General features: G+C 43.7%; 1 protein-coding gene across 1 annotated transcript in view; it reads left to right on the top strand.

Moving 5' to 3' along the window:
* The window catches only part of LOC134793098 (hemocytin), a 98763-nt gene that overhangs the window by 65103 nt on the left and 20340 nt on the right, over nucleotides 1-13320 (top strand). The window contains exons 54-68 of the mRNA XM_063764623.1: nucleotides 358-603; nucleotides 1193-1334; nucleotides 3431-3661; nucleotides 4545-4761; nucleotides 4936-5084; nucleotides 5504-5754; nucleotides 6253-6470; nucleotides 7249-7466; nucleotides 7511-7597; nucleotides 7689-7741; nucleotides 8014-8170; nucleotides 9201-9389; nucleotides 10402-10529; nucleotides 12060-12185; nucleotides 13034-13150. Of these exons, the coding sequence (XP_063620693.1) occupies nucleotides 358-603; nucleotides 1193-1334; nucleotides 3431-3661; nucleotides 4545-4761; nucleotides 4936-5084; nucleotides 5504-5754; nucleotides 6253-6470; nucleotides 7249-7466; nucleotides 7511-7597; nucleotides 7689-7741; nucleotides 8014-8170; nucleotides 9201-9389; nucleotides 10402-10529; nucleotides 12060-12185; nucleotides 13034-13150 (2529 nt within the window). The remainder of the gene's footprint in view (nucleotides 1-357; nucleotides 604-1192; nucleotides 1335-3430; nucleotides 3662-4544; nucleotides 4762-4935; nucleotides 5085-5503; nucleotides 5755-6252; nucleotides 6471-7248; nucleotides 7467-7510; nucleotides 7598-7688; nucleotides 7742-8013; nucleotides 8171-9200; nucleotides 9390-10401; nucleotides 10530-12059; nucleotides 12186-13033; nucleotides 13151-13320) is intronic.

The raw sequence follows: 13320 nt of genomic DNA, 5'->3' as shown, positions 1-13320 counted from the left end.
AGTACAGGAAATTGTCAGTGGCAGGTGTCAGTGGTCAAGTTGGTGAAACAGGGGTCTGATGTCTGAAACTAACCCAAAGGCGATCCGATCACTTTCGATACTTAGCTTCTGTTAGGTTTGCGGACTCTTTCGCTCCCGTACCTCAATGGACGCTTTTATACTTTATGGTGAAACTCCCTTGCTTTGGCGATAAAATTGATAGTTACCGTGGACGACACTTAACGACCACGAGTATAAAAGCGCCAAAAATCATTGCATTAAATGTGTACGGCACGTCTTTTATTTATCACAACTTCGTTCGACAATTTCATGACATTCTTCCATTATATTGTCTTAGTGAACAACTATTATTCACAGGACCTAGTACCAAAACTGACATCCACCTGCGAATGTCTCTGCGAGCCCTGTCCTGCTGGCACCAAGATTTGCCCAACCAGCAAGTTCTGTCTGGACATCAAGAAGTGGTGCGATAGTCTCCAAGACTGTCCTGATGACGAGAGGGACTGTTCCACGACTGCACCTTGGGTGGTGACAACAGTTGAGCCTCCAGTGGTGACTACCATTGTGCCAACTGTCGCTGCTACTCTACCTACCACTACCACCGTTAAACGTGAGTAGATTATATAAGGATTGGATGTTGAAGTAGTAGGATAGTCTGCAAGATTGTCCTGATGACGAGAGGGATTGTTCCACCACTGCACCTTGGGTGGTGACAACAGTTGAGCCTCCGGTGGTGACTACCATTGTGCCAACTGTCGCTGCTACTCTACCTACCACTACCACCGTTAAACGTGAGTAGATTATATAAGGATTGGATGTTGAAGTTGTAGGATAGTCTGCAAGATTGTCCTGATGACGAGAGGGATTGTTCCACCACTGCACCTTGGGTGGTGACAACAGTTGAGCCTCCGGTGGTGACTACCATTGTGCCAACTGTCGCTGCTACTCTACCTACCACTACCACCGTTAAACGTGAGTAGATTATATAAGGATTGGATGTTGAAGTAGTAGGATAGTCTGCAAGATTGTCCTGATGACGAGAGGGATTGTTCCACCACTGCACCTTGGGTGGTGACAACAGTTGAGCCTCCGGTGGTGACTACCATTGTGCCAACTGTCGCTGCTACTCTACCTACCACTACCACCGTTAAACGTGAGTAGATTATATAAGGATTGGATGTTGAAGTAGTAGGATAGTCTGCAAGATTGTCCTGATGACGAGAGGGATTGTTCCACCACTGCACCTTGGGTGGTGACAACAGTTGAGCCTCCGGTGGTGACTACCATTGTGCCAACTGTAGCTGCTGCTCTACCTACCACTACCACCGTTAAACGTGAGTGTGGGGATGGTCAATATTCAATAAGATACTTTAAGGATTGGAATTTGTTCTAGTAATTAAAGGGATTGCACGATCATTACACCCTGAGTAGTGACCAAAGTTATGCTCATGACCAGTGATAAAAATTACATTGTCTAAACATTAATGTTAAACAGTCATGTTATATGTAAATACTTAACTGCATAACTGCTGCAATTCATCTATTCTTTATCAAATCAAATATGTATGTCTAGTCACAACAGACAAAAAACTGGTCAAGTGCGAGTCGGACTCGCGTTTCAAGGGTTCCGTACATCGCACTATTTTTAACAATGTTTTTTTATTGTACGTGTAACGTCTTGAAAGACCCGAATGGGTCAGATCAAAAACCAGCTGTAACAGGAAGTGTTATGGCGCGGTAGCATATATCTCTGCAACTATGCAAAGTAGCTTGGATAGGAAGATTAAATACAAGTGTCCAAATGCGAAGATCGAAGGCCGAACTCTGCGTAGGGCTGAAAGCTCGGAGCGTCCTACGGGTTCGCGCTTCCCACAACTTCCGTAAGTGTTTTAAACGCGGAGGCCGAAGAGAGATAATACTTATAGTGCTTAAGACGAAAGTGCACCCGCGCGAAATCGCCTTTTCATACAAACGTAGTTCTCATTTATTTTCCTCTCTGGATATTAACATTATTCAAAATATTTTGTACAATCTGTTGTACACCAACCACAGCTGTTATGCCCCGACGTTTGATTTTTTTCTAATTTTTAATTATTATAAAAGTTAGGAGCTTTTAAAAATTGTATGAAATAGGTTTTTCGCTCCTAATTTTTACAATATTAAAAAAATCTAAAAAATGTCAAACGTAAGGGCATAGCTGCTAGCTATGGTTAATATACATCAAATTATGTAAAAATATTTTCCATAATCCAGAAATTATCCAGAGAGGAAAATGGGGACTACGTTTGTATGGAGAAGCGGCCGTCCCATTTCCTCTTAAAAACACGTAACAATAGTACAAGTAGGTACCTAATCAATCAATAGTACAAGTACCATTGCGGCTATGTGACAGATACAGCCTAAGTAGTCGCATTTTTGTCTTCAACCCGACTCACGCTTGAACCTAAAGGCACGCCACTTCGGGACGCTGCCCTTCGGCCTTATGCGGATATCGAACTCGGGCCTTAGCAATAGCTGTATACTCCACGTTTCACTTAAACCATTGCGGTTGTGTTCCTACAAAAGCCACACCGCATTTTTGTTCTTAAATCCGACTCACGCTTGACTGTTGATTTCTAGTAGGTTTTCCTGTCATCTTTCGGTAGAGAACTATATTGTCTATTTTTTTCAAAATTTTAGGCCGAGTAGTTTCGGAGATAGAGGGGGGGGGGAATGGTCATTTTTTGTCTATTTTCTTGAATAACTTCTAAACTGCTTAACCTAAAATTATAAAAAAAATATATTTGAAATTCTTACAATGAGCCCTTTTGTTTGATATATAACAAGATATAGTTTACAAAACTTTGTTTTTTAATTTTCTCATTTACCCCCCAAAAGTAGCCTTTATGTTTAAAATTCTTTTGTTGACGTTACATGTCCGTCTTTGGGTTACCGATTTACGTATGTGTACCAAATTTCAACTTAATTGGTCCAGTAGTTTCGGCAGGGGCGTATTTTGAAATTTCGCGCCCCGGGCCAATACGTTTCGCCGCCCCAGAAGTCAAGGAAGAAAAACAAAATGCAATTCGCCAGGGGCGCCATACGGCCGATATACCGCCCCTGGCGGATTGGCGCCCCGGGCCATGGCCCGGATGGCCCTAGGGTAAATACGCCCTTGAGTTTCGGAGCAAATAGGCTGTGACAGACGGACAGACGGACGGACAGACAGACGCACGAGTGATCCTATAAGGGTTCCGTTTTTTCCTTTTGAGGTACGGACCCCTAAAAAAACATACATTATGATCGACTGTGACTAATGAGGGATTTGAATTTTGAATCTACATTTCTGAGTTCCGGACAAAAATACTGCTAATTACACCTATCAGCTTATTTATCACATCGAATTGTGTCATGCTCTGTAATGCTATGTATTTTTCTCTTTTTTTTTTAGCTATAGAATGCGAAGAAGTGAAATGCCCACCAGGCTACCTAGTCCGACTGATCGCCTCCCACTACACCAGTTCATCAACCTCCGATCTACCTCCACCGCGTCCGCGCCAGTCTTACAGGCGATATCAAACTGGATATGCTAAGGGAGGATCTAGCGGTGGATACGCGAAGGGTGGATATGCGAAAGGTGGATTTACGAAGGGTGGATACACGAAAGGTGGATATGGTGGTGGTGAGTCTTTTAAATATTTATTGACCGGAGCGTAGCGAAGGTCTACGTTTCGACTGGAGCATTTTGCTTTTGTATGTCCGGATGTTCTCCTCTACAGGACGCAATTCTTAACCGAATCTCGTGAAATTTTGTGACTGGATTCTATGTCTAAATATTTTTTTTTTTGTCCGTCCGGCTTTTTTAATTTTTTTTAAATGGCGGAGTCGTGATAGCTCGCGCCTAAACAAATAGTGGTATCGGTACCATACGAGTGTTTTCTTTTTGAGATATGTTTATAGATTAAATGGCCAAAAATTCAGAAAATTTATTTCGCTGGTTTCGGAGGTATTGAGATATTTAATTTTAACTAATTTTAATTTGAGAAGGAGTAGCTAAATTTCGTCAACCCATCTAAGAACTATTTGGCTCAGTTTGTAAACGTTCGCTTTTTCTGTTTGCACAGAGGGTCTGGGTTCGATCCCCAGTAATTGTATGCTGGGATATTATAACTTTTTGTATTTTTTTACACATAAATTTCGTATTGTTTTTTTTTTAATTTACTATATTTAAAGCTCTTAGCACCATGTTATTTAAAGCTCTGCTCGCGAGGTCTACAGCTCACAGAGCCACTAGTTTATTTCTTATCTCAAATCCAGTCTTGCCTTGATTATCAGACTGGTTACGCTAAGGGAGGATCTAGAAACGGATATGGTGATTGCGAGTTTACGAAGTGTATGGCGATCCTACGATATTTGTCCTTTTTGTGTCCATGCATTTACGACGCAACTGTGATTGTTTTTCTCCTTTTCTTTTGTTTCTCTATCTATTTTTTTTTAAATCACCATGCATGTAAGTTGTTGAACAAAGCTTATATCTAACTATCTTTACATCCCTCTATCCACAGGTTCTTCACAATCCCAAAGCTTTACCCTCGACAAGGCGACCCTGCCAACTGTCGCACCAAACACCACCAAAGAGTGCCAACAGTTTAGATGCGTTCCAAAACTGCCTCCCCTCCGCCCCGGCATCACCCGTGCTCCGCAGATCTGCTCCACCCCTGTCTGTCCTCCAGGATACTCGCTCAGATTAGAGGCTGTTGCTATAGCCAATGAATGTCCACAGTAAGTTTTTTTTGTTTAACTGATATATTTTCCATTCGAAAAGATCTTGGAAAGCTTAAATGAAAACATTTTCTTCAGTAATCACCGATTTCTGTTTGTTTCTAATTCTTTCTTTAATCGTGTCGCATCTATTTATTAATCTAAAAGAAACTAATCATCTAATAACTCCAACAGATACGGCTGCGTGCCACCTCCCGAGCGTCCCGTATTCTGCAACGTCACCGGACGCACGTTCAACACTTTCGACGGCTCCGAGTACAAATACGACATCTGCTATCATATGCTGGCCCGTGAGACTACCTTCGGGGACTGGACCATCATCCGTGAGTATTTTATGTGTGCGGCCTCAGTAACGAGCATCTAGAGGCGGATTCGGTCGGCCTTTCAAGGGATTAGAACAGCTTGCCCTGAAGAAGAAATTATAACGACGGTCGCATTGCGTTGGCATTTTTTTATCCATTAGCTGCCGTGCCGCACGCTCAGCTGGTTACCCTTCTCGAGCATCCACTCAGTTTGAACACTAATAGTATTAATACCCTGTTTCCTTGTACAAATATCTATGTGATCGCGAGTAGCGACGTGATAATGACGTGGTAGGGCATACAAAACACTTTGCTCGACATGTATCGCTCTATTTAGACTAATTTTAATGTGTCTGGCCTAAGCCTTAAAGGAGTAGTTTTGTATTTACAACACCAATATCAATGTACGAATTTTAGTTTTGTTTAAATTTTTTCCCCAGTCCGCAAGAAATGCCGCGTCGACGGTTGCTCCAACCACCTCCTGGTCAGCCAAGACGACCAGCTAATCCTCGTGAAGCCTAACCTCATGATAGAGTACGACAACTTCGAGTACACCGTCGAGCAAACCAACGAGATCTGCTTCCAGAAGAACAGCTTTGATATCAGCAAGTTGGGGAACGGTTTGGCGATCAAGAGCAGGAAATATAACTTTGTCGTGCTGTATAATACGGATGGGGATGTCAAAGTTGGGGTAAGCGCATTTAAAAAAAAGTTTTGTGTTCTGATTTGTCAGTTTTGTGCTGTCATTTATGACATAAACGCGAAAATTTATGAAAAACGGCTTTCTACACGTCTTAGGGTGTGCATAGCAACGTCTGACGTAAGAAAATTTAACTTCTTGACGGATCTGACTTCTCAAATGACCTAGATAGATGATGTTATCGTCGGTAACAATGACCCAAAAAAAGTAATTTACCGGGTTCGAAACAGTTTTGGTAGCGCAGTGGTGGTGGTTGATGGAGCAACTGAATCTGGGTTCCAGTAGGTTGCGACTTTAAAAAATTTACAGACAACTTTAAACAAGCAGACTGTTTGCTATACCCTCCTAAGTCCTTGCGTACAATTTTTTGTACATATTCCAAAATCTATTTTGAACTTTTATTGTGTAACTAAGGGTTCCAATTTCAAAAACAAAACGATTGCTTCTGGGTCTCAGGAGGATACAAAATTAATCGTCATTCTTCTTCAGGTTTACAAATCACATCTAAACCACGTAGACGGTCTCTGCGGCTTCTACGACGGTATCGCCTCCAACGACCGTCGCATGCCCAACGGTGCGCAAGCGACCAGTGTGGACGAGTTCGGACGAAGCTGGGCCAAGCCCGGACTCTCGCCGAAGGCTTGTGAGACTAAAGTCATCCCGCCTGAGAAGCAGAAGCGAGCTTGGGACTTGTGTGACGTCATTACGTGAGTGACAGGAAATCAATGAGTTCTACCTCTATTATTGCGTTTTGCCGTGTACATAGATTAGAGCATACTTGGTGTCTCTTTATTTTTTTCCCTATGGTTTCTAGTATTCCTTTACTACTTATTTTAAGAGTCTAACATTTCTTATAAGGGTCTCTATTGTTTCCCAAATAGTTTTAAGTCATAATATATATTATATTGTTTGTCCGAATTTTCGTTAGTCATAATTGGTTTTCCTCAGAAACGCGTAACTTTTCACGATTGCCATAAAACAAACCTAACTTAACCTAACCTATCTATAGAAAAACCTTACGAAAATCCTGAAAAGTTAACCGTTTCAGTTTTATGACTATATGACATATGTGACAATATGACAAACAATACATTATGACTTAAAACTTTATGGGAAACAAAGGGACCCCTCTCTTCTAACTATCTCTCTGTCGAACTTAAACGTTTACTGAAATTATTATTTCTGATCACATCTGGTCTGGCAGGTAATTCTGCCAGGATCAGTGTTTAGTAAGAAACAACTACTCGAATAGAAATAAGAATATTCAGCTCTTATGACATCAAACACCGTATTACTAGTTACAGAATTGTGAGTGTATCTTGTAAAACGCAATGGCTCTATGTACTTAAAAGTGTCTGAGTATGTACTAAACGGCATTAAGCTCGTGAGGCTCTATGTACATTTTATTGCCCATATTTAAAATTACTTATTGAATAAAAAGCATTAGAACTCAAGAGGATAACTAAACTATACTTTCCTCAACAGCAAAGAACCCCTCTCGAAATGCTCCAAGGTCCTCAACCTAGACTTATGGCGCAACATCTGCCTGGAGAAGCTCTGCAAATGCACAGAATTGATGGTCGACGGCAGGCAACGTACTGAGGAGGAGTGCCGGTGTCTCCTGGTTGAGAAAATGGTGGCGGAGTGTCTAGCTGCCGATAAGGACTTGGATATTGCAGCGTGGAGGATGAATTTGAACTGTCGTAGGTATCATAACCCTAGAGTTCTAAGCTCTGCAAATGCACAGAACTGATGGTCGACGGCAGGCAACGTACTGAGGAGGAGTGCCGGTGTCTTCTGGTTGAGAAAGTGGTGGCGGAATGTCTAGCTGCCGGTAAGGATTTAGATATTGCTGCGTGGTGGATGAATTTGAACTGTCGTAAGTATATCATAACCCTAGAGTTCTAAGCTCTGCAAATGCACAGAACTGATGGTCGACGGCAGGCAACGTACTGAGGAGGAGTGCCGGTGTCTTCTGGTTGAGAAAATGGTGGCGGAATGTCTAGCTGCCGGTAAGGATTTAGATATTGCTGCGTGGTGGATGAATTTGAACTGTCGTAAGTATATCATAACTGAGTTCTAAGCTCTGCAAATGCACGGAAGTGATGGTCGACGGCAGGCAACGTACTGAGGAGTGCCGGTGTCTCCTGGTTGAGAAAATGGTGGCGGAGTGTCTAGCTGCCGATAAGGACTTGGATATTGCAGCGTGGAGGATGAATTTGAACTGTCGTAAGTATATCATACTCCTAGAGTTCTAAGCTCTGCAAATGCACGGAACTGATGGTCGACGGCAGGCAACGTACTGAGGAGGAGTGCCGGTGTCTCCTGGTTGAGAAAATGGTGGCGGAGTGTCTAGCAGCTGATAAGGACTTGGATATTGCAGCGTGGAGGATGAATTTGAACTGTCGTAAGTATATCATACTCCTACAGTTCTAAGCTCTGCAAATGCACGGAACTGATGGTCGACGGCAGGCAACGTACTGAGGAGGAGTGCCGGTGTCTCCTGGTTGAGAAAATGGTGGCGGAGTGTCTAGCTGCCGATAAGGACTTGGATATTGCAGCGTGGAGGATGAATTTGAACTGTCGTAAGTATATCATAACTGAGTTCTAAGCTCTGCAAATGCACGGAACTGATGGTCGACGGCAGGCAACGTACTGAGGAGTGCCGGTGTCTCCTGGTTGAGAAAATGGTGGCGGAATGTCTAGCTGCCGATAAGGACTTGGATATTGCAGCGTGGAGAATGAATTTGAACTATCGTAAGTATTATATCATGCACCTAATCTACTGTCTAAACTCTGTAAATGCACAGAGCTGATGCTAGACGGAAGGCACCAACAATACGGAGGAAGGCAGGAAAAAATATCACCAAATCAAAATCTTTATCTACGAGCGTAAGTAAGCTAACAAATAATAATCCTGATAAAACTGATGGTCGACGGCAGGCAACGTACTGAGGAGTGCCGGTGTCTCCTGGTTGAGAAAATGGTGGCGGAGTGTCTAGCAGCTGATAAGGACTTGGATGTTGCAGCGTGGAGGATGAATTTGAACTGTCGTAAGTATATCATACTCCTACAGTTCTAAGCTCTGCAAATGCACGGAACTGATGGTCGACGGCAGGTAACGTACTGAGAAGGAGTGCCGGTGTCTCCTGGTTGAGAAAATGGTGGTGGAGTGTCTGGTCGCGGACAAGGACTTGGATATCGCGGCGTGGAGGATTTGAATTGTCGTTTATATTCCAGCATATACATTTTTACGCGCACTTAGTGTGAGGCAAAAATTCAATTAAGACAAATTCTTTATCTAAACTAACACACAACCAGCTTTTGTAAGATACTTACTAACATATTGGATTGATATCCAAAACTGCAGGTAAAGAACAAAAAACATCTTTTTAATAAGTGTTTGTAAAAAAATCTGTAATCTGTTCTTGTTTCAGCCGCGGACTGCCCAGCTCCTCTAGTCCACTACGACTGCTACAGCAAGACTTGTGAGCCAACATGCTCGACGAGCGGCAACCGTCAAGCATGCTCCACGCAGCCCGGACAATGCTTCCCTGGTTGCTACTGCCCTGAGGGAAAACTGAGAAAGGGGGATAAGTGTGTCACACCACAGGAATGTTTGGACTGTAAGTACCTACTTATGGCGTCATTCATAAATGAGTTACTGACCTGAATTAGCTATGAATCGTTTGTCTTTATCTGTCATTTTGACTTATGTATTTGTGAGAAAGGGAGTAAAATTTAATTTAACTAAATCAGGCCCGTAAAGTTTTATGAATAAGGGGGTTAGGCGATATAGATGACAAGTAGCACTCGACAGACATGCGCGATTCTCAGACAATGTTTCTATTACAAGCTTTTATTTAGTTTCACCTGACCGCTGTCTGTCTGTAATCAAATCTTGCAAGTTAAATTTGATCCACTTCCCGGTTTCCGATTGAGCTGAAATTTTGCATGCATGTATAAATCGGATGACAATGCAATATTATGGTACCATCGAGCTGATCTGACGATGGAGACAGGAGGTGGCCATAGGAACTCTGTGATGAAACAGCGCAACCGAATTGTGTTAGGGGGTTTTAGAATTGTCTCCATGAGTATTAGTTGTCTGTCGTAAGAAAAGTACAGTCAGCGATAAAAGCTTGTACCAAAAATGAAATTTTTGCCAAAAACTTATTTAATGTAAAATCAAAGATTTATTACAAAAGGTTGTAATGTAGTCAAATCTTCTCATGTGCTGATTCAAAATCGCAAAGCTTCTCACTTTAAAACTCTCTATAATTTCTTTAAATTCCTATGGTACCATCGCATCGCCCACACTGTTAATTGAACATCGACCTTATGCCGTTTGTAATAAGGTCCAGCGATGTACAGTTAGGAGTGTTGCTGTTTGTACCATCGCCCACACTGTTAACTGACAGTTCCTGAACCTTATTACAAAAGGCATAAACTCCATCGATGGACAGTTAATAGTTGCTGTTTGTACTCGTAACTGTCTTGGTTTCTTTCAAATCTTATAGAAATACTTGTGATCTTTTCCAAGCGTTAAGAAATATTCTGCAACTGCACAAGTTGTCTGTAGTCAAATACCGTCTACGTAAATTAAAGGCGAGACTTTCATCCTATATTTTTTTCTAGGTAACTGCCATGGCTTAGGCTCACCGGCCCAATATACCACGTTCGAGGGAGACGACATGCCCTGCCTTGGCAACTGCACTTATCTCGCTTCTAGAGATAGGAACGAAACGGGACAGCATAAGTACGAGGTGGGTTTATAGTCTGAACCTCTTTTAGGCTCACCGGCCCAATATACCACGTTCGAGGGAGACGACATGCCCTTCCTCGGCAACTGCACTTATCTCGCTTCTAGAGATAGGAACGAAACGGGACAGCATAAGTACGAGGTGGGTTTATAGTCTGAACCTCTTTTAGGCTCACCGGCCCAATATACCACGTTCGAGGGAGGCGACATGCCCTTCCTTGGCAACTGCACCTATCTCGCTTCTAGAGATAGGAACGAAACGGGACAGCATAAGTACGAGGTGGGTTTATAGTCTGAACCTCTTTTAGGCTCACCGGCCCAATATACCACGTTCGAGGGAGGCGACATGCCCTTCCTTGGCAACTGCACCTATCTCGCTTCTAGAGATAGGAACGAAACGGGACAGCATAAATACGAGGTGGGTGTCTAGTCTGAACCTCTTTTAGGCTCACCAGCCTAATACACCACGTTCGAGGGAGGCGACATGCCCTTCCTCGGCAACTGCACCTATCTCGCTTCTAGAGATAGGAACGAAACGGGACAGCATAAGTACGAGGTGGGTTTATAGTCTGAACCTCTTTTAGACTCACCGGCCCAATACACCACGTTCGAGGGAGGCGACATGCCCTTCCTCGGCAACTGCACCTATCTCGCTTCTAGAGATAGGAACGAAACGGGACAGCATAAGTACGAGGTGGGCTTATAGTCTGAACCTCTTTTAGGCTCACCGGCCCAATATACCACGTTCGAGGGAGGCGACATGCCCTTCCTCGGCAACTGCACCTATCTCGCTTCTAGAGATAGGAACGAAACGGGACAGCATAAGTACGAGGTGGGTTTATAGTCTGAACCTCTTTTAGGCTCACCGGCCCAATATACCACGTTCGAGGGAGACGACATGCCCTTCCTTGGCAACTGCACCTATCTCGCTTCTAGAGATAGGAACGAAACGGGACAGCATAAGTACGAGGTGGGTCTCTAGTCTGAATCTCTTTTAGGCTCACCGGCCCAATATACCACGTTCGAGGGAGACGCCATGCCCTTCCTCGGCAACTGCACCTATCTCGCTTCTAGAGATAGGAACGAAACGGGACAGCATAAGTACGAGGTGGGTTTATAGTCTGAACCTCTTTTAGGCTCACCGGCCCAATATACCACGTTCGAGGGAGACGACATGCCCTTCCTTGGCAACTGCACCTATCTCGCTTCTAGAGATAGGAACGAAACGGGACAGCATAAGTACGAGGTGGGTCTCTAGTCTGAATCTCTTTTAGGCTCACCGGCCTAATACACCACGTTCGAGGGAGGCGACATGCCCTTCCTCGGCAACTGCACTTATTTCGCTTCTAGAGATAGGAACGAAATGGGACAGCATAAGTACGAGGTGGGTTTATAGTCTGAACCTCTTTTAGACTCACCGGCCCAATACACCACGTTCGAGGGAGGCGACATGCCCTTCCTCGGCAACTGCACCTATCTCGGTTCTAGAGATAGGAACGAAACGGGACAGCATAAGTACGAGGTGGGTTTATAGTCTGAACCTCTTTTAGGCTCACCGGCCCAATACACCACGTTCGAGGGAGACGACATGCCCTTCCTCGGCAACTGCACCTATCTCGCTTCTAGAGATAGGAACGAAACGGGACAGCATAAATACGAGGTGGGTCTCTAGTCTGAACCTCTTTTAGGCTCACCGGCCCAATACAAGTGGTGGGTTCAATAGAGGTGGGTTTTTTCTGGACTGGCCCCGTAGACAGCATGCTAATCGCTAACGCTCCATAGCACTAGGCCGCCTGATCTAGTTTAACTAAATACCCTTCACTGCACCGTTTGTTTTGTGGTAGGGTTGACGAAATATAAAGTGAGTCGATCTCTCGAACAAGTTTGAACAAGATCGGCTCACTTTATATTTCGTCAACTTTAACTGAATTGTCAAACGTCAAGTTTTGACAACCTGTGTTTTTTTTTATTAGCCTATAGGAGTGTCCCACTGCTGGGCAAAGGCCTCCCCTCTTTGACAACCAGTGTTGCCGCATAGGGCTGTTTTAGGCGATGCGAGAACTCGCATGCGAATTTCATACCATTGCGGGTTTTGATCGGTCGGTGGAATTGGACGTAACCAACAGTCCGCAATGTAACTAAAATCGCATGCGAGTTCGCGCGCTGTCTAAATCAGCCTTAATGGACAGAGCCGTACAGCGCCATTTCCATCAGCTTTCAATTTAGAAGCACGAATTATCTTAGATTGTCCGGTCGAAAGATTAAATTTATGACCCATTTCGTACCTTGTCACAGTGACAATAAATATGAAAGTCGCTAGAGACCTCAATATTGTCACTGTGACAAGGTACAAAATGGGTTATAAATTAAAACTTTCGACTGTACACCTCTTATTTTGTTTATAACTCCTTGGTTTAAAAGCATTGGCTCCAATTGAGCCGCTATTGCGGGTCCAATCCCACGTGAATTTCTTTTTTTCCTAATAAACCCCTTTTGTATTATCTCCAGGTTTACGCTACTAACGGGCCTTGCGATGGCAAAGCCAGCGCCACCTGCACCAAGTCAGTGCACGTCATTTACGAGAAGAACGTCATCCACGTCACCAAGGATCCCGTCACTAAGAAGGTAACTGGCGTCTGCTAGCATTTACCAGTATGACAACAGGAGGGTGTTTAACTTAATTCTTCTTTTATTTAGGTTTCCATTGCCCAAAGGGTAAAAACGGGACCCTATTACTAAGACTCCACTGTTCGTCTGTCTGTCTGTCCGTCCGTCTGCCCTAGGTTTTCCCTGGG

This window comes from Cydia splendana, chromosome 8 (assembly GCF_910591565.1).
Source record: "Cydia splendana chromosome 8, ilCydSple1.2, whole genome shotgun sequence".
Lineage (NCBI taxonomy): Eukaryota > Metazoa > Arthropoda > Insecta > Lepidoptera > Tortricidae > Cydia > Cydia splendana.
This window is presented reverse-complemented; position numbering and strand designations above follow the sequence as displayed.